Here is a 27929-nt window from a genome sequence, read left to right on the forward strand (position 1 = left end):
CATTTTGAAAAATTAGCTTTTTGAGCCCGGCGTGGTGGTACACGTCTTTAATCTCTTCACTTAGGAGGCACAGGCAGGTGGATCTCTATGAGTTTAAGGCCAGCCTGGTCTACAAATTGAGTCTAGGACAGTTAAAGCTGTTACACAGAGAAAACTTATCTCAAAAAAACCAAACCAACCAACCAAAAAAATTTAGCTTTTTACTTGTCATATGGAAAGAATACATTCTCGATTCCTATCACTTAAGATATTTTCACTTTATGATCAGCATTACATCAAAGACATACACAATGAAATAAACTGTCAGTATATATGAATCTCACATATGTATTGAGTGAATTTTGATAAGTTGGGGTTTGATCTGGGATTACATTGAATGTATAGAACACTTTGAAGAAAATTTCATTTTGACACTGAGTCTTTAAACTCATAAACATGGGAACTTGGGGTGTCTCTTTCCTTCTTAAGAAATGTCTCGGTTTGGCTTTTGTTGTTTGCTTGTTGAGACAGGTTCTCCCTATGTAGCTCTATCTGTTCTGGAACTTACTATGTAGATCAGACTTGTCTCAAACTCAGACATCCTCCTGCCTCTGCCTCCCAGGGACTCAAGCGCCTTTCTAGTCTTCTTAGTGCCTCTCTATTATATTTTATTTTTCTTTATAACAGTCCTGCCTATTTCTGCTTTACTTAATATATGATGATGACAGTTTTGTGTTTTTATATTTTGCATACTACCACATACAAAATATGTTTTACAGAAACTGTAAAAGAACAACACACTGTTAGCTTTCTTTAGGAAACACACACAAAATAAATGCCTCATATTTTGCATACTACTTTATAATTGTGTGATAATATGATTAAAAATATGAATACGATGATAGTTTTGTGTTTTGGATGGTATCTAAAGTTTTTTTTTTTTCTGGGCAAAATGGCTTCATTAGAGTGCCAGGATCACAGTGGGACTTAGGAATTAGCATTGGGGCCCTTCTTCTTGCCAAAGGTGGGCACGACATTGACAAAGTGACAGTTGTACTGCATTCGCCGCTTGGCCCTGCCAGTTTTCTTTTTCTTCTTCTTTTTCTTCTTCTCCTTCTTCTTCTTCTTTTTCTTCTTCTTCTTCTTCTTCTTCTTCTTCTTCTTCTTCTTCTTCTTCTTCTTCTTCTTCTTCTTCTTCTTCTTCTTCTCCTGTTTGGCCACCTTGGGAGTTTGACCTCTCACTTTTCTAGCACGAGCCAGGGAACCATGGACTTTACCTCCCAGCATGCGGCCAGCTACTTCCAGAGTGGTCAGGGCCTCTACACCACACTGACCTGGGGTGGCCTCATCCTCCAGCGACGAGCCTGCCAGAAGCATGACTTGCCCTTTGGGGGCAATGCCTTCCAGTGAGGCCACATGAGCTTTGATCTGGGCGACGGTCTCCTGGCCCACCTGGCCCTCCTGGCCGTCGAGGGTGTGTAGTTCCTGGGCGTGGACAAAGACTGCATTTTGGCAACTAACCCTCGGACGGCGCTGCTGCTACCGCAAAGATGGAGTCAAGAAAGAGGGTATCTAAAGTTTTAATTTCTCCGTTTATTGTTGGTTTAAAGAGACAAATGGAGGAAGATCTGGGAGGTCAAGAAGCTTTCAGGAAAATGGCTTATTGTCTGGGGTAGGAGGAGAAATGCATTAGAGAGCTGGTGTGATTTCTCAGTGGGTAGAGGCTCTGGGTCCCAATCTATTCACCTGAGTTCAACATATGGAAGGAGAGAACAGCTTCCTGCAAGCTATTTTTTAATGCCTACATATGTATGCACATACATACATACAATACAATATAATAAATGTTAAAAAATATAAACGCTTTTATTTGTGTTTTCATGTAGTAACTCTACTGTGGTGGTTTGAATAGGAATTGTCCCTATTGGCTCATGTGTTTGAATGCTTGGCCATAGGTAGTGGCACTATTAGGAGGTGTGGCCTTGTTGAGGTGGGTGTGGCCTTGTTGGAGGAAGTATGCCACTGTGAGGGTGAGCTTTGAGGTCTCCTGTGCTCAAGTTATGCCCAGTGTGGCACAGTCTCTCCTTGCTGTCTGTTGATAAGGATATAGAACTCTTGGCTCTCACTTAATCACCATGTTGGCCAGTCTGCTACCACGCTTCCCACCATGATGACAGTGGACTAAACCTCTGAAACCAAGCCAGCTCCAATGAAATATTTTCCTTTATAAGAGTTGCTGTAGTCATGGCTGTCTTCACAGCAATTAAGTTCTAACAAAGACACCCACTTGTTAAAGCTAACAGTGTGTGTGTGGGGGGGGCTGGAGAGATAGCTCAGTGGTTAAGAGAACTGATTGCTTTTCCAGAGGCCCTGAGTTCAATTCCCAGCAACCACATGGTGGCTCATAACTATCTATAACATGATCTGATGCCTACTGTATACATAATAAATAAATCTTTTTTTAAAGCTAACAGTGCGTTATTCTTTTATAATTTCTGTGAGCACACACAAAAATCACTTGAGTTTTACTTTTTCTCCTATTTCTGAATATAGATGTCCCCTTTTCCCCATTTCTTTCTCTTTCTTTCTTTCTTTCTTTCTTTCTTTCTTTCTTTCTTTCTTTCTTTCTTGGAATTTTAATCCAGCAACATAGCTGTTCTGGCAAGGGATCACGTCAAGGACCTTCTAGGTCTGTGCAATCTAGTTGGAATGACACACCTTTAATCCCTCTGGCTAGAATACAGACATGTCCTTAGTATACACATTTAATCCCAAATAATGAAGGCAAAGTTAATTTGTAAAAGGAAAAAGCCATGTTTGAAAGTGAGGTCTAATTGGTGGGACAAAGTGATAAGTCAGAGAAAGATTTGACAGAAGGACTCAGAGGTCAGATATGCCCAACTCTCAGGAGATTAGACAGGAAAAGGGGGATATTGAGAGCAGTGCAGGGTTGGTGGGGTGGAGAAAGGAGTCAGCTGAGTTTGGTTGAGTTCAATTCAGAGGCAGTTTTACCAGGGCAGGTTACAGAAAGAACAAACTAGACACAGGTGAAGACAGAATGAGCCAGAGAATAAAAAGGAACCAGAAAGTTAGAGCACGTTGCCTGAGTTTGTTTGAGGCCAAGAGCAGCAATTCAGTGAGAAGTTGAGGGAAAGCAGTTTGAACCAGTCATCTTGGAGAGGAGTTTGAACCAAAACAGCTGAGTTCAACCAGCCAGCCAGAGCTCAGAAAGAGCTGGAAAGGGTGAGATCATTCAGCAGTAAGCCTCCAAGATGACAATTACATCTGGTGAATAAAAGTTGCTTTAATGCTCTCTCTGTCTCTCTGTCTCTCCCTCTCTCTGTCTCTCTGTCTCTCTGTCTCTCTGTCTCTCCCTCTCTCTGTCTCTCTGTCTCTGTCTCTGTCTCTGTCTCTCTGTCTCTCTGTCTCTCTCTCTGTCTCTCTGTCTCTCCCTCTCTCTGTCTCTCTGTCTCTCTGTCTTTCCCTCTCTCTGTCTCTCTCTGTCTCTCTGTCTCTCCCTCTCTCTGTCTCTGTCTCTCTGTCTCTGTCTCTGTCTCTCTGTCTCTGTCTCTCCCTCTCTGTCTCTCTCTGTCTGTCTCTGTCTCTGTCTCTCCCTCTCCATCTCTGTCTGACTGTCTGTCTGTCTGTTTCTCTCTCTCTCTCTCTCTGTCTCTGTCTCTCTCTCTGTCTCTCTGTCTCTGTCTTTGTCTCTCTCTCTCTCTCTCCCCCTCTCTTTTTCTCTTTTTTGCATTAGTAGTTCCTTGTCTGTTATGGGACCTTAAATCCTATGTTGAACGCAGCACTGGTTACACACAGGCTTGTTGCAGATCTCCATCGAAAAGTGTCCATCTGTTTGTTGTGTGCATTTCACGTTGATTCCCTGTCAAATCCAACAGCTCCCCTTGCATTCCGACTTTGGTGAGACTTTGTGGCGAGCATCATAACACACAGCATCACAATATTGTCTCCGTCTGTTTTGATCACCGCATGGCATCTCCTTTATGCCATTAATATTACAAACTTTTTGAATGTTAACCAGTTTTTTATATTTTGCTAAATTTGATTTCTCAGGGCTTTGTTGGGGGTTTTTCCAGCCTGTACTCTGAGAGATGCTGGCGAAGACTTCATCCTTCCCATAATGTTTCTATCATGTTGTCATATCAAGGTGATGAAGTTCACTCAGAAATGATGAGAAATAGTCCCTGGTCTGCTGTTCCTGAGAAAAGTCTGTTTAAATGTTTGGTAGGTTCACCGGCAGAGCCATCTGGGCTGCTGTTTTCTCTGTGGGAAGGAATTGAATTGAGAGTGTAGTTTCTTTAATAGATCATTTAGATGATCCATTCCTGTAGTAGCTTTGATGACTTGTGTTTTCATCTGTATCAACTAAAATTTAAAATGTATTGGCATAATTTTTTCAGTATCCTCTGAGGATCACTAGAAGAATGCCCTTGTGACCTAAATAGAAGTCAGAAAGAGATGGTTCTTGGGAAGAATCTTGCCTATGCCCTGTTTTTTTTTGTGTGTGTGTGGGGGAATAAATTAAGAATGGTTTTTGGATTTTGAAAGAGGTGTTAAAAACAAAACAACAGGAATATGAGAATATGTAACAGAGGCCACAGTTTCTCATTTTAACTTTAATATTTATTTAGTTGAAGTTTCTTTGTAATTTATTTTCCTCTTCTTTTTCTAACTTCTGGAGAGACCAATTCTTGTAAATGGTCTGTGTGTCCTGAAAAAGGTCAGGCTTGCTATCTTGTTATTTGAAGTTTCTCTGTCCTTACTGACTTCTGTCTCTTTATTCCAACTGTTAAAATCCTCTCCTGTGAGACTTGTGTGATGCCTCAGTGGATAGAGGCTCTGGCTGCCAACCTGATGGCCTGAATTTATTCACAAGGACCCACACAGTGGAAGGACAGACTGATATTCTGCAAGTTGTCCTTTGATCTCATTGTGCACGAGCGCGTGCTCACATACACACACACACAGGCACACAGGCACACAGGCACACAGGCACACACACAGGCACACAGGCACACAGGCACACACACAGGCACACAGGCGCACACACACACACACACACACACACACACACACACACACACACACATGCATGCATGAGTGCCAAAGAAAAAGGTAAAAGGTTTCGTTGTTTCATTGTGTTTTCATTTTTTCAGACAAGGCTTCTCTGTGTAGCCCTAGCTGGCCTGAATTCACCAGGCTGGCCTCAAACTCAAGAGATTCTCCTGCCTCTGCCTCCCAAGTGCTAGGATTAAAAGCATGTACTACCACACCTGGCCCCAAAAGTTTCCTTTAAGTGTCAGATGAAGGTTTTATATCTAAGTGATTCACAATTTTTTGGATATCCTTTTTCTCACCTAAATCCAAATTAGTCACAATCTAAGCAATAATAAAAACTTTGATTTCAGCTTTTCACATCTTTTTACACTATTGCCTAAATCGATGGTTTTGTTTTAAACATTTATCTTTAGTAACTACCATTTTTCCCCTCCAGAAACAAGGAAGCAGATTTTATAAACAAAAGTAACAATATCAGCCTTTATTTACTAACCCTTGTATGGAAACATGTGTGCTTTGCTTTCTTCTAAACAATGGCTTTCGAAATGAAAGAAACTAACTGATGGAAGAAACAGAGTCTTGCCTCAGGTGCTGGCTGGGTGCCAGAGTTCTGTGCGCTCCAGTTTTACCCTAAGGAGTGGCCCACCTGTGGTTTTGAATTGGTCAATAGTGCATTTATCTGTGTCCTAGCTGCCCAGGTACTTTGCTCCCCCGGCTAGAATGGAAACTGTCTGAAGGAGGGTCTGGTGGGAAGAGTGGGCATCCTTTAGGTTTATCCAACGGACCATAAACCACTCTGAACTTCAGCCAGAAGTCTGGGCACATCCAACAGCCCCTGAATCCACAGCAATCATCTACAGTGATGGTTGGAGACTGAAGTATCCATTTTCTCTTCTCTCAATAGGATCTCCGGTCTTTCCATCAGCAGGCACTCAGGGTTGGGCAAGAAGCAGGTCCCAGCTGAGGTGGGCGGGTGGGGTGCTCTTATCTGACAGAAGAGGTATCTATTACAGACTGCATCTGTTTCCTGCTCAACCACCTCCAGGGAGTGAGGCCACAGAGAAATTGCTTTATCTGCCTCTGCTTTCTTTCGTTTCTCTATCTGTAATCAGAAGATAATGGAGCTATACCTGTTCCTGACATACTTCAGTGACACATGTGTGCAGATAAACTGAAGGTGGATTATAATGTGACAGCTGTGTCTCATGAGAATAGGGGCTAAGGATAAATAAAGATGTATCATAAATTCCTGAATTTTAATACAAGATATCACAGTCCTCCGTCATGGCTTCTTGCATATTCACAGCTGTTGAATACTGAGCGGATTTTTTTCTGTGCCCCCAATTGTTATTATTGCTTTTAATTTTTTATTACATTTATTTACTTATTTATTTAATGTGTGTACCTGCATATATATGGGCATGAACTTGACATGGTGTGTATGCGTGAATATGTATATGTGTATGTATGTATGCTTGTATGTGTGTATATGCATGTGTATGCATATGTTATGTGTGTATATGTGTATGTATACATGTGTATATGTATGTGTGCATATGTGTTGTGTGTGCATATACATTGTGTGTGTATGTATATGTGTGTACATGCTTGCATATATGTGTGTGTATAGGGGAGGCAGGAGAACAACTTTCAGGAGTTGGTTCTCTTCCCTGCGTGTGGGTCCTGGGGACTGAACTCAAGCACCTTTCCCTACTCACTGAGTACCTACTCAGTTCCTGCCTACCTTATTATTGTTAATTTTACTTATTCCTTGGCAATTTTTGTGTTTAGATAACGTATCTTAATCATTGCCACGCTCAGCCCTTCCCTCCCACTCCGCACGATCCCCTCAACACCCACGTTCCCCCTTCATGCCCTCCTTTCTGCTTCTCTGCTTTTAACCCGCTGAGTCTGACTAGTACTGTCCGCACACACGTGGATGACCTATTAGCAACTATACCCCAGAGAAAGATGGCTCTCCCTGCTCCAGCAGCCATGAATTGCAACAGCTCCTCAGTTAGGGGTGGGACCTCATGAGCCCCGCTCCGTCCATTCTACATTCTTTCTCGGCCTGGAGCTTGCTCAGGCAACTGCGGCTTTTGTTCCTTGAGCGCAAGGCCATGCCACATGCAGAAGACGACGCTCCCCAGCTCCCCAGCCCCCCAGCTTCCCAGGTCCCCAGCCCCCCAGCTCCCCAGCTCCTCCTCTGCGGTGTTTCCTGAGCCTGGGGTAGGGGTGGGTGGTGTACTGACAGATGTCTCATTTAGGGCTGAGCACTCAACAGTCTGCTCAGCTTCTGTTCAGCACTTTGACTCCTTAGGAGTCACTGCATTGACTGCTGTCTACAGCGGGGCTATCTCGGACCCTGCAGCGATAGAAATAGAGACGCAGAGGCCTTTCAGCTAGGGCAGTGTCTCCACAATCATCTAACTTAGCTCGACTAATCCTGGCACTAGGTCCTGCCACGTGGCCAGCTCTACCTCTCTGCTCTGCTCTGGATCGACTGTTCCCCACCCTGACTGCTCAATCCTCTCGTTTCTTCCTCTTCTCCCAGAGTTCCTCTCTCTGCCCGGAAGATCTGCCCTCCACTTCCTGCCCGTAGTTGGCCGTCAGCTCTTTATTACAACCAATCAGATACAATTCAGGATTGCCTTAGGCGGATGAAGAAGATGGATATTTACAAAACATCAGACTGATGATATGAAAACACCTCCACACAGTGTAACCCAACAGCTGTCCACCGCAGACAGAAGTTTCTCTGACCAAGGCTGAGAGGAGCACTAACGGCCGCATGTAAACAGAACATTTAGAAGGCCATTAGACAGCACGGCCGTTTAACAAAGCAGCTGTAGTAGATCCCCGCTAAGGCTCTTGCGTCTCAGCCACAGGCCTTTGACAAGGTTTACAGTCAAGTGTGAATTCTCTCCCACGGAGCACACTTTAAGTCCAATTAAAAAAAAGCAACTGGTTACATCCCAAAATAGTCATGCCGCTGTTGCACTCACTGGCACTTTTTGCCTGACAGATCCACACTATCGCATACAGGGTCCACTGTCTCAGTAAATCCATTCAGAACGTTTCACCCCCAGAAACCTGCGCTATAATGTTAGTTTGCAAATTGTTAGTCCCTAGGAAGTAACTTTAATGGCAGTAATATTCGTTTCTGTGTTTTCAGGTTCTTAATTATCTCCTTCCTTCTCTTCTCTTCTTGTTTTATCGTTTTATTTGGGGGGGCGGAGTTGTTTGAGACAGGGTTTCTCTGTGTAGCCTTGACTATCTTGGACTTGGTTTGTAGGCCAGGCTGGCCTTGAACTCACAGAGATCCTCCTGCCTCTGCCTCCCGAGTGCTGGCATTAAAGGTGCGTGCCACAACTCCCGGCTTGCTTTCTTCCCTCCTTAAACAGGCTCTCATGTCATCCAGGCCGACCTCAGACTCGCTATGTGGCCAAGGATGAAGGCGAACTCCTCATCCTCCTGCTGTCAGTACTCAATTTTATGCTATGATGACTCTATCAACTGGAAAGCATGCCCAGTCCCAGATTTTTCTCTTTATCCATTTTCCCTCCTTTTTTTTGTTTTTGTTTTTTTTGTTTTTTTATGTACTTATTTTTTATTATTATGTCTTGCATCTTAGTCTATCTCACATATATACTTTAGTAATCATATACACAAATGTGTGTCTATATCCACATATATACCATTTACATTTTTTAAAATTTATTTATTTTTAATTAATTTGTTCATATTACATCTCAGTTGTTAGCCCATCCCTTGTATCCTCCCATTCCTCCCTTCCTCCCACTTCCCCCCTACTTTTTTGTTTTTTTGTTTTGTTGTTGATATTGTTCTGTTTTTGTTTTTGTTTTTTTGAGACAGAGTTTCTCTTTGTGTAGCCTTGGCTATCCTGGACTGCTTTGTAGACCAGGCTGGCCTCAAACTCACAGAGATCTGTCTGCTTCTGCCTCCTGAGTGCTGGTATTACAGGCTTGTGCCACCACACCTGGCTCCATTTTCCTGTCTAAGGATGATTAATTTATTTAAGTCTTTGGTTTTTAAGTGGATTGTAGCCTTTCCTAGTGCCTAACCCCCACTAAGATCACAGAGGACTTAATGAACATATGCATCGAGGTGTGAAAGACTGGCAAACATCATGTGGATCTTTCAGTGTTTTAAAAATACATAAAATCTTTTTTTTTCCAAACATTTTATTCTAAGATGGAAATCTTGGGCTTTTGTCTAAGAATGGCAGAGTGGCCAGTGCTGGGAAAGACAAGGAGAGAAAGCAAGTAGTAATAAGTGGGACTTCTGAAATCTCCATGCATAGGTACACATACTAAAATGTAACTCTGGCCAGGCATAGTGGCACACACCTGTAATCCCAGCACTCAGGGAGTCAGAGGCAGGTGGATCTTTGTGAGTTCGAGGCCAGCCTGGTCTACAAAGTGAGTCTAGGACAGCCAAGGCTACACTGTGAAACCAGAAAATCAAATAAAAACAAAACATAAAATGTAACTCTGGCATTAAAGGTCTCGTGTAGTTTAGTGGGATATATGTATATGTATGTCCATGTACATGTTCATGTGTGTATATTTGTATGTGCACAGGTGTGATTATTAAATGAGCAGTGTCCCTCACAGGCTCTGGTATTTGCACACTTGGTCCCCAGTTGGTATCACTGTCTGGGTGCCTGGGGAGGCTTAGGAGGTGCAGCCTTGCTGGCTGGCAGCTTATCACTGGGGCAGGATTTGAAAACTTAGGCCTTTGCTTCCAGTTTGCTCTCCCACCCTCTGGGCTTACAGTTGTTGAGAGTGTGAGCTTTCTGCTTCTGCCAACAAGCCTGCTTGCTGCCTTGCCTTCCCCACCATGAGACTCTTACAAACCCTTAGCTCTTAGCTCGAATAAACCATTTCTTCTAGAAGTTGTCTTGCTTGTGGTGTTTCATCACAGCAGCAAGAAAGCAGCTAACACTACAGGTATGAGTGCGTGCATGTAGGGGCTAGAGGGTGTGTGTGTGTGTGTGTGTGTGTGTGTGTGTGTGTGTGTGTGTGTGTGTGAGTGCAGATGCCCAGAGAGACCTGAGGTTTCAGATCTCCCTCACTAAAGCTGAAGTTATAGGCAGTTGTGAGCTGCCCTGACATGGATGCTGGGTATCAAACTTGGGCCCATTTCAAGAGTAGCAATTGCTCTTAACTGCTGAGTCCTGAGGCAAGGTTTCTCCCTGGTCTGTAATGTACAACTAGGCTAGGCACGCTGGCTATTGAACCTGTCTGTACTTCCCCACACTGGGAGATGCCATCATACCCACAATTTTTACGTGGACTCTGGGAATTGAACTCAGGACCTCATAATTGCAAAGCAGGCACTTAACCAACTGAGCCATCTCCCTAGACCCTATTATTAAACATATTTATATTACAATAACATGCAGTTCTCACCAGAGTAGACATTTACTCCATTTGTACAGGAAAGCACCAAAACTTAGAGTAGTTAAGCAATCGCTTGAGGCCATATTTCTAGCAAATAACTAAGCTAAGCTCCAATTTGAAGCCATGCTTATTTGATTCCAATGAGTTGTGGTTATTTTTCTCTTTGCTGTGATAAAATTACTAACGAAAGCAACTTAAAGGAAGGGGTTTATTTTGATTTACTATTCAAGAAGGAGTACAGTCCATCAAAACAGGGCAGGCATGGCAGCAGGAAGATGAAGCCATGTAGCACACTGAGACTAAAGTCAGGAAACAGTGAGGAGACAGGAAGTGGGTCTGGGGTAAGGAACTTCAAAGCTAGCTTTCACCATCCATCTCACGATGGCGAGACTCCACCTTCTAAAGGCTCATAACCTTCCAAAACAGTGCCGCCAGAGCCCATGGGAACATGTCTCATTCAACTACAACAGTGCTTTTCTTGTTGTGTAGGATAAGGAAATAAATCATAAAAATAAAAGCTAGGTGTGGGTGGTGGGTAGAGAAATGAACCAGTGGTTGAGGTCATTTTCTGCTCTCCTGGAGAATCTGAGTTTGCATATAAGGTGCCTTACAACTGCCTGTAATCCTGCTTTGGGGGATCTGACGCCCTCTTGTGGTCTCTGCAGGTACTGCGTGCACACACACACACACACACACACACACACACACACACACACACACTATAAAAATGTAGACTATTGTGACCCCCTCCTCCTCCTCTTCTTTCTCTTCCTCCTTTTCTTTGGAGACAGAGTCTCATTATGTTCCCCTTAGCTGGCCTAGAACTTGCTTTGTAAACCAGGCTAACTTTAAACTCACCTGTCTCTGCTGTTTGGGTGCTGGGTTTAAAAGTGTGTACTATCACACCTGTTCTTTTTTTTAAAAATGACTTATTTTACAACGATTACATTTATTTATTGTGTGTATTTGTGCAAGTGGGCCATGGGGCTTGGTGGCAAGCACCTTTACCCACTGAGTCATCGCACCTGCAACTTTTGTTTCTGATGTATGCATATGTGTCTGTGTGTACATCTGCATAGAGGTGTCCAGGTGCCCTTGGAGACTAGAAGAAGGTGTCAGGACCTCTGGAGCTGGAGTTGTAAGTGGTTGTGAGCAGACATGTGGTTGCTAGGAATGCAACTCAGATCCTCAGGATGAGCAGCCGTTGCTCTGAATTGCAGAACAACCTCTGTGGTCCTTGTCTTCTCTTGTTTATTCCAGGTTGGTCAAGTGCCCGTGTGTGTGTGTGTGTGTGTGTGTGTGTGTGTGTGTGTGTGTGTATGTGTGTGTGTTGTCTAGGTGTGTCCATGTGTGTGTGTGCTATTGGTTCTTCCTGTCCCCGACTTTGTCATTTTTCTTATGCAAACAGACATACTTGTTCTCTAAAAATAATTAACTTGTGATGAAATGTCAAAATAGACCATTGGCATCTTCCAGACGCTTTTTGGTATTTCACCAAATTTAGTGATGAATGTGTTTTGTTTAAAAAAACAGAGAGCATGATTAATGCTGTAATAATATGCTGTGCACACCAATCTGAATGCCTTTTCTTTATCAGAAGTTTTCTTGATGTGTGGCATTTTCTATGTGCACAGAGGTTTTAAAAATGCTTCTTATTTTCACTGGAGCCCATGCGGCTTCTAAGTTCTCTCAGTGTGTCTGTGAGCCCATCACCCACCGGGTTTGCTGCCTTTTCTTTGTCTGCGTATGTTTCCCCCTAGTTCTTATGCCAGAGTTCTTGGGCTTTTCTCCCCTTCAGTTTTCAGTAATCATTATGTATGTGCAATTTCTCATTTATTTACTCAGTTAAATCTATTTTATTTTGGGGGGACAAAGTCTTATGTGTCTCAGAGAGCCTTGAACTCTCCATGTAGCTGAGGATGGCACAGAACTTCTTGATCCTCATGCCTCGACCTTCAGAGAGCTGGGATTACAGGTGGACACCTTCACATGCCGTTCATGTGGTGCCAAAACTGGACCGAGGGCTTACAGCGCATCAGCAAGCAGTAGACTAGCCAAACTGTATGCCTGGCCCCTGACTAGTACAAACCTTGGCTTGCATTTCTTGCTATCATGAACCTTATTTTAGGCAGTTTAACCTTAGAATTCCATTTGTTTATCTGTTTTTCTGCTCTCTCTCTCTCTCTCTCTCTCTCATACCCACACACACCCACATACACTGATTCTATTCTATCTAAGCCTTGTGTTGTCCACGGTTTAGTAAAATACTATAACACCGAATTCACCACTTTTAACTTTGCTCCTGAGATATAGAAAAAAATGAAATGTTAGAGATATGACTCAAAGGCAATTTTCTAATAACATCAGAGACATGAAGTGGAAGTTTCCAGAAGACTGATAACAAGCAGAGTGCTAACATGTGAAGTCTTACCAAGTTGTGTCTTGTGTTCCTGAGGTGTCCTCACCCTTGGGCCTCTCTCTGCTCCTTTAAGGTCTTCAAGTACTTTCATGACTCAGCTGCCTGTCAACAGAAGGATTAATAGGGGCCACTTACAGCAGCTCTGTTTGTCACATCCAGGCACTGCACTGTCCTTTCTCTGATCCCTCATACAGCACTCTTCCTAATTCAGAGACATTTAGAAATTTCAAACTTCACACAATGCCATATTTAAAGCCTGTGGTTTGTAAGCTATTAATATCTTGCCTAACTCTGCCATAAAGTGGAGGAACAGTCTTTCTCGTAGCAAACTACCTGTGCTGGATTGTTTTAAGTCAACCTGATACGTGTTAGAGTCATCAGAGAGGGCAGAGCCTCAGTTGAGAAAATGCCTCCATACAATTGGGCTGTAGGCAAGCCCGTGGGGGCATTTTCTTAATTAGTAATAGATGTGGAGGCTGGGTGTGGCGGCGCACACCTTTAATCCCAGCTCTTGGGAGGCAGAGGCAGGTGGAACACTGTGAGTTTGAGGCCAGCCTGGTCTACAAAGTGAGGCCAGGACAAGAGAAACCCTGTCATGAAAAACCAAAAAAAAAAAAAAGAAAGAAAGAAAGAAAGAAAAGTAGGTGATGTGGGAGGGCTCATTCCATTGTGGGTGGGGCCACCCCAGGGCTGGTGGTCCTGACTTCTATAAGACAACAAGCTGAGAGAGCTGTGGGAAGCGAGCCAGTAAGCAGCTCTTCTTCCAGGGCCTCTCTGTCAGTTCCTGGGTCCAGGTTACTTCCCTGTTTGAGTTTTTGAGTTTTGTTTTTTTGTGTTTTTGTGTTTTTTTTGTTTTTTGTTTTTGGTTTTTCGAGACAAGGTCTCTCTGTGTAGCCTTGACTGTCCTGGACTCACTTTGTACACCAGGCTGGCCTCGAACTCACATCGATCCGCCTGCCTCTGCCTCCTGAGTGCTGGGATTAAAGGCGTGCGCCACCACGCCCGGCCGAGTTTTTGAGTTTTGATGGGCTATGATGTGGAAGTATAAGCCAAATAAAGCCTTTTCTCCCCAACGTGCTCTGGTCATGACGTTCATCACACAGGAATCGGAGCCCTGACTAAGATGCTACCTCTTTCGTTTTAAAAAATGGCTCTCATTAAAAAAAAAAAAAAGATTTCTGCATATGAGTGTTCTGTTCTCATGCACACCAAAAGAAGGGAATCAGATTCTATTACAGATGGTTGTGAGCCACCATGTGCTTGCTGGAAATTGAACTCAGGACCTCTCAAAGAGCAACCAGTGCTCTTAACTACTGAGCCATCTTTACAGCTCCATGGCTCCCATTTTCACAGAGTATGTTAGAATTATTTAAAGATTTACTTATATTTATAGGCGCGCGCTTGTCTGTCTGTCTGTCTGTCTGTCTATCTGTCTGTCTGTGGCTATATACTAAGTGTGCAGGGGCCTGAGAGAGCCAGAATGGAACATCTGACCCCCCCCCCCCCCCCCCAGAGCTGGCTTACAGGCTGGCAGTGAATCCCTCTGTGAGGCACTGAGCTGAACGTGGGTCCTCTGGAAGAACAGCAAGCACTATTATCCACTGAGCCATCTCTCCAGCCCTTACTGTTCCAAGTGTGTGCTGTCTGTCACCCTACACTGCCATGTAACAATGTCACAGTTTCTTCTCACATGTACTTTAACCGAAATTGGACTAGTTGCAAATTATCTTTTAGAGAGTCGCTTTTGTAGGGAAGTTTGCAACTGTGATCAACAGATAGGAACTTTGAATCGGAGGCTGACCATCGGCAGGGTTGGAGAGGCCGGATGGCATTTCTGACCACAGGGAACACAGGCCGGGAGCCTCAAAGGGGAGGCTTGGGAGCAATGGAGGATTTAGAGGACCAGGAACGAGGAGGAATGGCAACCATTCCTCAACCAAAAATACTTAGTGCACCTCTTGTCTCAGTTGCCATGGAAACCACCTCCACAAGGTTCTCTTCATTTTGCCAGTCACTTGCTGAGTATTCATAGTCTCTGGGGGAGGGGGGGAGGGAAAGAACCTGGTTGGGTGAATTTAAGTCACACCTCTGACTGAGGTCTAATGGGAAAAAGGACCAGGGTCACTAGTTTTCCCCAAAGGCAGTTGTGCTTTTACCATGAGCACGTACTGTAGAGAAGAAGGGGGGGGGGGTGAACAGTGAGTGACTGGCGCCGCAGGAAAGATCCATGTCCACTAAGGACCAGGTGTCATGGTTTGAATCGCTTCTTTATTAAAATCGCAGAGTGCAGCAGAATCTAAGGGGAATGTCACAAACACAAGCACCCATCCATTCATCAAGTGATGTCCATTGGTACTTACTTGTCATGAAAAATAATCTAAATAATATGAATTTACAATAAGATATACAACAAAGGGCGTAAGAGATCTGTTTTTCTCATTGCCTTTAGATTATTCATATATCTATAAATCTCTATGATCTATCTATCTATCTATCTATCTATCTATCTATCTATCATTTGCTTTTGAGACATAGAGATAGAGGAGAGGAGAAAAAGACAAAAGAGCTGCATGGGGAACAAAGTGGGGGCTGTCAGCCACTGTGCCACCTGCCAGTATAGGACACGGTGGACACTCCTCTAAACTGCACTGCAAATCTTTTAGGAGACGCCTTTTGTTTTCTCATTGTTCAACAACCCCCTCAATCCCCGGCCTCCCCCTTCCCGTTCCAGCCTCCTCTCTATCAGGTAGAGTTTTCTGCTTACCGGATCAAACATTCAGATAGGTGAAAAAGCCACATATTTTAATTATCCTCTCTTAAGCAATTTCTCTCCCTATCAAGTCCATTTTATGCATGCTGCTCATGGCTTTCAGTGGTAATAATGGCTCTTTTGTTTTTTTCAGGAGGGAATGTCCAAATAAAGAGACTTGTGAGGCCATTCGACAGCCACGATTTTTATAATTAGCAAGGGATGGGCTGAGGGCAGGAGCAAGCCTCTACACGTCTGACATCTTTGCCTTTGGATTCTTTTCTTGCAGATGACAAGGCAGATTTGGTCGCCTCTTGTCTCATCTGACAAGCTGACTATTGTCAGGCAGATGTCTTCATTAGATCTGTGTAGGAAGACGAGAGAGAACGAAGGGGAAGAGGCAAGCGCTTTCCTTCAGGAACCCTGCACAGCAATCATAGGTGTGGTAGGATGGTCCATGAGTAAGAGTGCCTTGTTCTGGTTTTTTGTGTGCGAGGGTAATTGATTTGGGATTAAAAACACCTGTGCCAAACATCTGTTGGGCCCAGGCACGTCATTTAGTCATCTTGGAATACGCACCGTTGTGCCCTCCTTCAGAAAGCGTAACAATCGGCGTATGTAGGTCATAATGCTTAGCAGAGGAAAGTTGGGGAATTAATGCGAGATGAATCAAAGATGGCCGAAATGGAAACCGGAGCAAGAGCAACAGCCTTGCGGCATGCTGTTTCCTGGGGGAAGTCTTTCCCATCGGCAGCATCCACTTAATGTCAGTCTCGTCCGTTTCGAGCAGAGATGAACTAAAAGTGAGTCCTTTGGACATTTAATATTCCTCCTTCTCCACGCTCAGTGGGAGGATGGAAATCGCCTTTCCTGTCTCGGGTCGTACTTGGCTCTTCTTCTGTTTCTAAAAGCTTGTCAAGTGCCTCTTCTTCGGACTTATCCTCCGTTTTGATTCTTTGGTGCATATTCAAGTTATCTCGTATCCTTGCAGAGGTCATATTCGAATTTCTCTTTAAGTAGCAGAGCACTTGAGCACGTGCAGAGGCAGAGACCCATCGGGCCTGAGAAAGTGGAGCCCAGAACCAGTGAAGCATCAGGGGTGCCCATCGGAGCAAGACCCTGGAGATCAAACCAGAGTGGCAGCTATTCGTCAAATTCCCGGACTATTAACTGACTTCAGCATTCTCATAAGTACATTTGGTGGCTTGCTTATTTACTTATTTCACTTACCTTCTTCCAACTCTCTATGCAGACAAGGATGACCTTGAATTCCTGATCCTCCTGCCTCCCCTCTGCCTTTCAAGGTTTGCATCATTTTGTGTAACAAGATGCAGGGGTGTTTTGTTGTTTTGTTTTTGTTTTGTTCTGTTTTTTTGTTTTGTTTTGTTTTGTTTTTGTTTTTGTTTTGGTGCTGAGCATCAAACCCAGGACCTCACACATGCTAGGGGGAAATGTCCTACTATTGAGCTGTGTCCTCAGCCTTCACTTTTAAAAAAATAAGACTCCATTTATTTTTATTACATGTGTGTGTCTCTGTGTGGATATCTGCATCACAGTGCAAGGGCTGGGGAGGCAAGAGGCATCAGATCCTTGGAATTGGAGTTACAAGTGCTTTGTGAGCTGCCTCATGTGGGTGCTGGGAACTCAGTTTAGGCATGCTGCAAGAACAGAATGCGCTTTTAACCTGTGAGCCAACTCACCCTCTTCAACACTCATATTTGTTTGGGTTTTGAGGCAGGGTTTTTTCCTGTGTGGCCCTGGCTATCCTGGACCAGACTGGCCTTGAACTCACAGCAACCCGCCTGTCTGCAGCTCTGCTCCCGAGTGCTGTGATTACTGTAGTGTGCTGCTGCCTTGCCTGGCCAGCCCTCACATGTTTGATGACGATGGTGAACGGATAGCCCTGCAGCCTAATGACAATGCAGACGCCCATTTGTAAGAGCTACGGAATGTACGATGTGACCAGAGAGCTAAGAAAGCAGGCTTAGGGCTCGTTCTTGGGAATCTCTCCCCTATCCCTCCCCCCACATCTTCTGCCCTCCCCTCTCTTGTGCTACAGACAGAGCCCAGTAACTTATGCATGCTGGGCAAATGCTGTCAAATATACAAGCAAAACAAAACAAAACAAAACAAAACAAAACAAAACAAAACAAACCAGAGTCAGTGAGAGGAGCACCAGCACTAAGTCTCCCTGTCTGCTGAGGGCGGTGGATGTCATGTGATCAGCAGGCTTCCTTTTGTGTAAAGTGTGGCTTCAACCACCCGACCTCCCCCTGTCAGCTGTGATGACTGTCACTGCTCTTAAACCCTGAGCCACACTAAGCCTCTCCACCATCCAGTTGTCCCTATCTATTTCGTCACAGCTACATGGAAAGAACCTAATAAGTGTGTACACTATTGCAAAATTCTTACATCTTATCTTTTGATTTACAGTTGTTTTTCTGGGATGGTATTCTCTCTCTGTCTCTGTCTCTGTCTCTTTCTCTCTCTCTGTCTTTCTGAGACAAAGTTTCTCTATGTAGCCTTGCCTGTCCTGGACTCATTTTTGTAGACCAGGCTGGCCTGGAACTCACAGAGATCCTCCTGCCTCTGAGTGCTAGGATTGCACGCGTGTGCCACTGCACCCAGTGAGGGCACACTATTATAGGGAGAACTACATAGATTTCTTTTTTTTTTAAATTAATTAAAAATATTTTTACTACATAGATTTCTTATCAATTACTATGTTTTCACCCACAAGTGTAGACTCTGTTGGTGGTGATGGTTGTCCAAATTATGCCATCTACCATATGAAAGCTTTTCTACAGCGCTCACCCCCCACTCTTTCCTCTCTTCCCTTTTCCCCTTCTCTCTTCTTCATATGCTTTCTATCTTCCTATGAATTCATGTGTTATTTCCTTCCATGTGTTTGTATTTTATACTTTTTTCTTCTGAGCATATACCCATATTTGGCTATATAATACCTTCGCAAGCTGGCTTCTGTATTCCTTTGACGACCACGCTGTTTATGAGCCACTTCCTGACTGTCTGCCTCAATAAGATGTTCCAGGTTCACACAATCCTCCTAAATTCCGGCTGCAGTAACAAGAGCTTATGTTACGGGAAACTGCATTCTGAATCCTAACTATGACCGGTTCTCACTGCTACTGGGTAGATTACTTCTAGGCGTTCCCAGGGTGCGCGCGCGCACACACACACACACACACACACACACACACACACACACACACACACAGTCTTCCCTTTCTTATTTCTGTATATCTCTTACTCATTCACAATAAATATTAAAAGACGCATATTCAATGTTTAACTACAGTCTGTTGTCTTCAGAATGAAGGCATGGTGTCAAAATACCGTGTTCGTGAATGACTTAAATCGCCTCTTTCTGCCTTTATACCCTCGGGTGTGTGTACGTTATCCTTTTGAAATGGAATACGGTTCACTTGTTTTAGTTCGTATTCCCTTTAGAGGATAAAATAGATTCATTGTTATTTTATGACTGTTAAAACATTGACATGGTTCAGAAGTCAAAGTGATAAAAATGACAGAAAATAACACCGCTCCCAACTTTCCCCTCTCATTTCTACCTCAAAAGGGGTTTTCAGAAGTTTAAAGTGACCATGCTCCCTTTTGTTTCAAACTCCGTAATCGCTTCCCTCCTCAACCCTGGCATGATCTGACCCGCCTAATTTCTCGTTTCCTCCTGTGCAGGGCCCCTCTGCTCCTTCTGTTTCAGCCACGCATTTCTTTAGTCCTTTGAATAGTAATATTTCTTGTTTTCTAACACATTCTCCCATACTCTACCCTTATCTCCATCCATTTCTTATGGCTATAACAGAAGGCTGAGATTGGATAATGTGTAAGAATGGGGCTGTCTCTGGGTGTCATGGTGTGGGCATTTCATCCCAACATTATTGGAGGCAGAGTCTAAAGTGAGATCCTTTCACCAACAAATAAACACCCACAAAACAAAAAGCTGGAAAATGACTCAGTGAGTAAAAGCACTTGTTACTCTAACAGAGGAGCAACGACAAGTTCTCAGTGCCCACATCAGGAGGCTCATAACCACCTGTATGTATACCCAGCCAGCTCCAAGGGATCTGACACCTACTTCTGGCAACTGATGACACTGGACTCACATACACACACACACACACACACACACACACACACACACACTTAAAAACAACAAACATAAATAAATAAGACCAGAGCTGGGCCGGCTGGCTGCCTTGTAGTTGTAACAATTTGGATGCCTGAGGCAGGAGGATGCCTCAGCAGTTTGAGAATAGCTTGGGCAATGTACTGAGAGCCCCCTTCCAAATAATCAATCAGTCAACAATCTTTTACAGTGGAAATTTATTTAGCTCCTGATTTTAGAGGCTGAGAAGTTCAATATCATGGTGCAGATATTTAGTGAAAGTTTTCACTCTGTATTATAACTGGTATTGTAATATATATATATATATATCACGTATAATCCATGGTGTTAAAATATCTACATCACATGATGGGATATGGTGACAAACTAGAGAGAACTTGCTTTTATGATAAAGCTACTCCTGGGTAACCCATCAGTCCATTTATGAGGACTGCTGTTCAGACCCAATCACTTGGCAATAGTTCCATCTCCAAATACTATTAACACACTAATTTGGACCTGAAGTTTGCAATCCTTGAAATCTGGGGAACACATTGAAGCCATATCAACTGCCAGTCTGTAATCTTCCTTTTTCTTTTCTTTTCTGGCACCATGTGGATCCTGGGACTCAAGCTCAGGTCCTCAGTTGGCAGTCCACACTTTTACCCCTGAGTCACCTTGCCAGCCTTAGATGACTTCTTAATCTATAAATCTTTTGGCAAATGTATAGGGTTTTTTTTTTCAAGTCATATTCATTTGTTTATTTTCCCCACTCCAATTAACATTAAAAAAAAACAAAACCAACGTGGCCTTAGATGATTAAGGATGAAGCGCTGAAGTTTTATTAGCACATTCTAGGGCATATGTTTTAAACTGTATAAAAAAAAAACCCTAGGAGAGGGAGGTATGTAAGAAAAGGAGAGAGGATAAGAATAGCTCTTGCTGCTAAGTACAGGAGACAGATGGAGCAGCGTGGTGGGTGGAGAAAGCCATTGTTTGACATCGCACACATCTGTATTTTGGTATTTGACTACCATTCCTTCTTATTATTTTTGCCATGTTTGTCAGTACGTTTGTAAATATGCTTATATATCTGTCAGTCTACTTTCTGTTCCTAGTGATATGATGATGTGAGAGGCTATAAGCTATAAAGAAAAGTGACTTAGGGGCTGGACAGATGGCTCAGTGGTTAAGAGCGTTGGCTGTTCTTCTAGAAGACCTGAGTGGTTCTCAGCACCCCTTTTGGGTCACGCAACCCCCTGTAAGTCTGGCTCCAGGGGGTCCATAATTTCTAGTCTCTGAGGCCACTGCACTCATGTGTAGATACCCCCCCCACACACACACAGACACAGACACAGACACATTAGTGTACATAATTAAAATAACATAACACCTCTCTCTCTCTCTTTTTTTTTTCCCCCAGACAGGGTCTCTCTGTCTTGCCTGTCCTGGACTAACTTTGTAGACCAGGCTGGCCTTGAACTCACAGCGATCCACCTGCCTCTGCCTCCCGAGTGCTGGGATTAAAGGCGTGCACCACCACACCCGGCATTTACCTACTTTTCATGTTGACTTAGTTTCTTAGTTATTTGGGCTCAAGGTTCTGAAGTTGCAACACTGAGTGGTTGCATCTCGTGATGGTCTTCCTGGCAGCGGCCTCTGGTGATGCAGGCTGTCTCTGGTTAGAGAGGAACTGTGCATGTTTGTCTTCAGCTGCCCTGGCTCTTCTTTTTGTTTGGCCAACAGGAAGGTGGAAGGGGCCTTATCAAGCCTAATCACTTTCTCATGGTGTTTTCTCCACCGCTACAGTTGGATCAAATTTCCACCCATGAGATCTCAGAGGACAATCAAACCAAGTAAGATCACAATGAAGAATAAATAGCTGTAATTTCTATAGTCTACCTACAAGCATGTGCTTGTATATATCTACATATTAACACATATAAATCCACAATAAGGCAACCATTCCATTTTATTTGCAAAGATGCATCTGTTTGTTTTTCTCTATGTGTGTTGTTATGTGGAGCTGAGCTCTGCCCCTTCAGGATTATGTAGCAAGGGCTCTTACCCGCTGAGCTATCTTTTCTCATTTCATATCCAGCCATCATTTTTCCATTTTAAAAGAGCAAGCCGAGGACTCGGGGTGTAGCTCTATACCCTGAGTTCAATCCCTGGCAGCACACATAGTAAATAGCAGGAGATCAAGTTAAGTTATATACAAAACTTTATTGCCAGGCTAATGATGTGTCAGGGACATTCCCTGCATGGCTTATCCCAAATTCCTGGGAAGGATCCCATCGAAGCCTTACCAGGACCATGGGTTGGTAAAATTTGCAAGCCTGGTATGGCGAGTCATCCCTTTTCCAGGATTTTACTATTTAAAAGCTATATGGTGGGATTTGCTGATAAAACTTTATCTTGTAATTATTAACTACTTGAGGCCATGCCCATTTTGTATATTAACTGGGGCAGGAAAGTAAACAAATGAATATGACTTGTATAAGTTGATAACAATGAACTGCTAAAATGTTTATAGATAACAAACCATCTAGGGCTATGTGTTTATACATTTTTGCAAACCTGGTATGGTGGTTCATGTTCAAAGTTCCAGGCCAGCCTGGTCTACATAGTAAGAACATCTCAAAGTAAATAAATGAATAATAAAAATCGCAACCTTTTTTTTTTTCCTCAGTTGGTTAAGACCACTGTTGAGTACAGACTCGCCTCTCTCCCACACTTGCTCTGGTGTACAGTTTGGTGATTGGTGGTGTCCTTATGGACTGTGGTGGATCACAGTTACTTCTGGGTGTAACCAGGCATTTCTTAAAAGATCTACTTTCAGGAAGCCTGTGCTGCTCAGTTGGCATTGTAACGGGAAAACCTAAGACCAAAAATCCTACTGTGATCTGAGTGTGTCCCAAAGTTCCAGACAGCAAAGCACGTGGACAGTGAGAGGAGATAAGGGTCTGGAAAGTATGGAGCCAGGAGCCAGGAGCCGGCCTGCAGGACAACGTTCTAGTTGACAGATGGGCAAGCTGACTACCCCTTTGTCATTACCCTATGAAGATTGACAGTCTCTCCTGTCACAACACAGTGATAATCGCACTGCTTTGTTCCTCTCTTGGATGACAATTGTGCCATGTATAAATGGTCTAATCCCCCCGTGTTCTTACATCGGACACAGGAGGATTGTCCCCCACACTGAGTGTGGCCCTTCTCAGCACACTCCTCAGGCACCCTGGTCATTGGGTGGCCCTGGCATTGCCTAGGCGCTTAAAGTGAATTTGATTCAAATGAAGTAACACTGGGAGTTAGATGTGTGTTGCTGCATATCGGGAGGCTTAGCTACTGAGAAAGCAAGGCAGGAAGATAGACCACCAGCCTAGGAATAGAGCAAGACCTCGCCAACAAACAAAACCAAACAAACTTGGATGGTGAGGCATCACTCACTCAGTCAGTCACTGGTAGTGTGGCTTGTCTAACATGCTTGAGGGCCTGGATTCCTTCCCCACCATTGTATATGCACTCATGTGTGTGCACACGTGTGTGACCACACACACACACACACACACACACACACACACACCAAAAAAACCTTAAACAGATTATTATTAAAATGTAGCGCTGTGGTGTTGGCAAAGATGGCTCAGCAGGGAAAGCTGCCTCTGCAGCTTGACGCCTTGAGTTCAATTCCTAGAACTTGTGTTGAGGTGAAGGGGGAAACGTGACCACCAAGGGATGCCACGGCATGTGCAGGCCCTAAAATCATTGTGTTCCCACAGTAAGTAAATTCTAATATAAAAAAATGTAGTAGTAGCGAGAGGAAAAAGTGCTCCATGACAAAATTCCCACACCACTCCTCAACCATCTGCAGTGAGAGTAATTTGATTACACATTTATGCATCTCAACACAGTGTGGCGATGACTTGAGTAGATAAGCGAATTCTTAGTTTTTGTATTTTTTTCTTTGAGTATAAAGCAAACAACCACCACCACAACAAAACCAAAAAAATCCATGTGATTTTCTATATTTTGTTTATTTTATTTATGTTTAGTATGCTTGCTGGGTTCTTTTTTGTTTTGTTTTGTTTTGTTTGTTTGTTTGAGATAGGGTCTCATTTTGTAGCCTTGACTGGTGGCCTAGAACTCACTATGTACATCAAGCTGTCCTGGGACTCACAAGAAATATTTCTGCCTGTGCTGTGATTACAAGCATGCGTCACCACACCCTGGGTGCTTTTGGATTCTTAAGTTGTATTTTAAAAAATAATTTATTTCTTTTTCCAAGCACATACTGTCCTTTGTTCCTGCTTTTATATTTGTAATATTTATAACTTTTCACTCTTCTTTTTCTAAACAGTGTGTGTCTGTTTGTGTGTTTGAGAGTGCATGTGCATGTGTCTCTGTGTGTGTATATTTGAGTGTGTGTGAGTGTGTATATCTATAAGACCTACCTGGAGGTAGGGAGGGGACATCATGACACCAATGTCTGGCTGACAACCCAGGTATGAGGAGATAGTAGGGCCATCTAGGAAATGCGTTCCGATGGCTAACTAACCTTGCTCTCTGAAAGCCTGTGCACATAGCCATCTATATGGAGAGGAAGGAGGGACAAAGAGTAGAAGGGCTATCAGATGCCCAGAATTAATTCAGTGAATTAAAAAAAAAAGAAGAGAAAAACACAAATCACTGAGCTTAATTTCAGAAGGTATGAGAATCATAGGCTTAAATCTCTATTAAAAAAACAAAACAAAGGAAATAAGAACGAACAAGGACAAAGGAGCCCTGAATAGAGGGCGGACATTAGGTAAGAGGCCCTCTTGGACGTTATTTGGGAGGAACAAAGGGTTCCCTCCCAGCCTTTTGTGATCTGGAAACCATAGCTCTGGCCTCTACCGTGCAGGCTGCTCACATGTCTATTGGGTAGAAATACCATTGTTCTTCCATGGTTCCCATGGGGGCCTTGCCACTGGGGAGGCTCCCACTTGCCTCTCCCCTGGTACTTTATTGATTTCTCCACTGGTAGGGCAGGGAGCTGGAGTTTCTTAAGTGGCCACTCTGGAGTTGGGGCCTCTTTGCTGCTCCAATCTGCAGAGAATTCAACTCAATCACAGCAAGTGTTCACTGGAAAAGTCCTCAGACCTTCGGGTAGACAGCGTGGTGGCTGGAACTCCAAAACTCAACGGAAGGCTGCAAAATAGAGGCACCTGAAGCCGCTGCTTACTCTTGTACGTCAGCATCACCACCGTTGCTTTACTCTTCCTTGTAATTTAAAGTTTCATATGAACCAGGTGTGGTGAGACACTATTAATCCCAGCACAGCAGTCAGGAGGCAGAGGCAGGCAGATCTCTGTGAGTTTGAGGACAGGCTGATGGTCTACTTAGCGGGAGTCAGGCCAGCCAGGGCTGCATAGTGAGGCTAGGTCCTGTGTGTGTGTGTGTGTGTGTGTGTGTGTGTGTGTGTGTGTGTGTATGAGTGTGTGTGTGTATGATCTATATATAAATGTATATGCATATATATGTGACACACACATTTATAATCAGTGTGTATGTGTATATGTATTTATACATACACATGACACACACACACACACACACACACACACATATATAGATATATATATCATATGATTTTTTTAGAATTTTAAACACTATTCAGCTTACTAGAATACAATAGAAAACAAGTGCTAAAGGACCAGGCATAGGGACACAGGAGGCAGGAGCAGACTCAGGTGGCCTATGTGGTGAGGCCTTGTCTTGAAAAGGGAAAAAAGGCCAGGCAGTGGTGGCCCATGCCTTTAATTTCAGCACCTGGGAGCCAGAGGCAGGTGGATCTCTGTGAGTTCGAGGCCAGCTTGGTCTATGAGGTGTGTCCAGGATAGCCAAGGCTACACAGAGAAACCCTGTCTCAAAAAAACCAAATAAATAAATAAATAAATAAAAATAAAAATAAAAGGAAAAGAAAGAAAAGGGGGGGGGAAAGGGCTGTTTTTCCTTTTTAGGTTTTATTTTTTGGTGTGTGTGTGTGTGTGTGTGTGTGTGTGTGTGTGTGTGTGTGTTGCTTGCAGGCATATATGTGTATCACATGTGTGCCTGGAGCCCACAGAGGCCAGAAGATGGAGTAGGGTATCTAGGAACTAGAGTTAGAGGTGGCCGTGGGCCACCACGTGTGTCTTCTGGAAGCGCAGCCAATGCTCTTAGCTGCTGCGCCATCTCTCCAGCCTCAAAACATGGCTAAGTCTGAATTGTATTTAGACAGTGTTTGTATTTTAGCATAGCCCCAAAGTTTCCATTTGACAGGGTCCCTCCCTAGGAGAGCAGTAATAATACGACTTAGCCTGCCAAGTACCACATGGTGCTTGTTTTGAAAATATTTTGCATGTTTTAGGTGAAGGGCACACGTTAGCACTTCAGATCACAATAACACGGGCTCACATTTCAGTTACTTTAATTCACATCTCATAACTCGGGCAGAAACATCCCCCACCCAATCTTCATTTGTTCTGGTCACTCTGAGAATTCTATTTTTAGCAAAAGGTATTTTAGAAGGAAGTGCAAAGGAAGATTTCAAAAGATATTATCTTGAGGCCTATGAATGCTTTTCAGATTTTTTTCCCTTTGGCAACGAGCTATTTGTTGATTTCATTGGAAGGGCCTTTCTTGTCTGGACTAGCAAAACAGAGAAAGGAACAAAAGAAATGGAAATACGTATGGTCAATTCAGGGAAATCTTTTCTCTTCTTAATTATTTTCTTCTGGGAGTAGAGAAAGTGTGAAAGTGAAGAATTGTTTGCTGACTCCTTCCAGGATGATATTTCATTTTTTTCATTTAAAATTTACCCGTATGCTCAGAACTCTTTATAAGGAAGTGGGGGTGGGGTGTTCTGAACACTGGAACTAAATCTAAAAACACACCTGGTCCAGGTGACTGCAGTAGCTCCAACGCTTTAAGCCTCCGGTGTCCTTTCCCTGGTGGGGGTGTAGCATGCTGTGGTGTGCCTTTATGTTGTTTAGATAAAAGGAAAGATTCTGTGGCTCTTCATTTCAGAAGATTTGGGACACATCTTGGCGGACCGGAAGCTGAGAGAAGCCTTAGCAGGAAGTGGCCAGGGCAAGATATGACCAACAAACATGTGCCCCCACCACCACTTTCTCCATGGGCCCCACCTCCCACAATTCCACCACCTTCCAGTGTTTTTTTCAGACTTTGAGTTCGTTGGTGGATTAAATCATTTGTTAGGTTTCATCTTTTCATGGTGTCCTTGATTTCTTGCTTATAAGTGGATTTTAGCCATATAGTACAGGATAAACATACTACAATGTACAGACCTAAAGAAGATAACTAACAAGGGGGCCCCAAAGGAGGATGCTTAAACCTCACTCAGAAGGGGAAGCAGAATAGATGGTGGAAGGGAGGGAACAAGGTAGGAGAAGGAGCCCAGAGAGAAATGAGGGTGGAGATCAGACCTGGGAGAGCAGGGATGGGAGGACAGAAGTCCTGCAGAGAGAAGACAAACGGTGGGCAGGGCATCTCAGTGACAAGCCAGAGATCTATTACAGCCTAGGCTTCTGGGGAGGATGTGGAGGTGACTGTAGCTGAGACTCTTAGTAACAGGGGCCATGGAAACAGAAAAGGTCACATTCTATCTAGATAGGACTCCAAGTGGAGGGAGGGAAACACCAAGCCACCCTCAAAAAGCTCCTGATGCAAAATTTACCCTGCGTATAAGATGTGCAGGGATAAAGATAGATCAGAGATTGAGGGTATGTCCAACCAATGCCTGGCCCAACCTGAGATGTGGCCCAGGGGAGACATGCAGCCCCTGACACTGTTAACCGATACTCTGCTGTGCTTGCAGATAGGAGACTAGCATAGCTGTCCTCTGAGAGGCTCCAACCAGCAGCGGATCCGAGCAGATGCTGAGACTCACAGCCAAACACTGGGCAAAGTATAGGGAGACTTGTGGAAATGTGGGGAGAAGGATAGAAGGACCTGATGGTGACTGGAGGCTCCACAAGGCTAGAGCTCCACAAGGAGACTAATAGAGCCAACTAACCAGGGCCCAGAGGGGCTTGCTGAGACTGAAGCACCAACCAAGGACCATGCGTGGACTGGACCTAGGCCCCCTACACAGATGTG

General features: G+C 43.8%; 1 protein-coding gene and 1 long non-coding RNA gene across 2 annotated transcripts in view; one reads left to right on the forward strand and one right to left on the reverse strand.

Moving 5' to 3' along the window:
* LOC311588545 overlaps positions 1-27929 on the forward strand; it is a 175170-nt gene that overhangs the window by 8743 nt on the left and 138498 nt on the right. The window lies entirely within an intron of this gene.
* LOC311588733 (uncharacterized protein) lies at positions 911-16647 on the reverse strand (the record flags this gene model as incomplete). The annotated part of the gene is made up of 3 exons (XM_084766679.1): positions 911-1518; positions 14872-14999; positions 16536-16647. The coding sequence occupies 3 exons, from the start codon at positions 16645-16647 to the stop codon at positions 967-969; spliced, it is 792 nt and encodes a 263-aa protein (XP_084622805.1). The 3' UTR covers positions 911-966.

This window comes from Acomys minous (genome assembly GCF_964271855.1).
Source record: "Acomys minous genome assembly, chromosome: 17".
Classification (NCBI taxonomy): Eukaryota; Metazoa; Chordata; class Mammalia; order Rodentia; family Muridae; genus Acomys; species Acomys minous.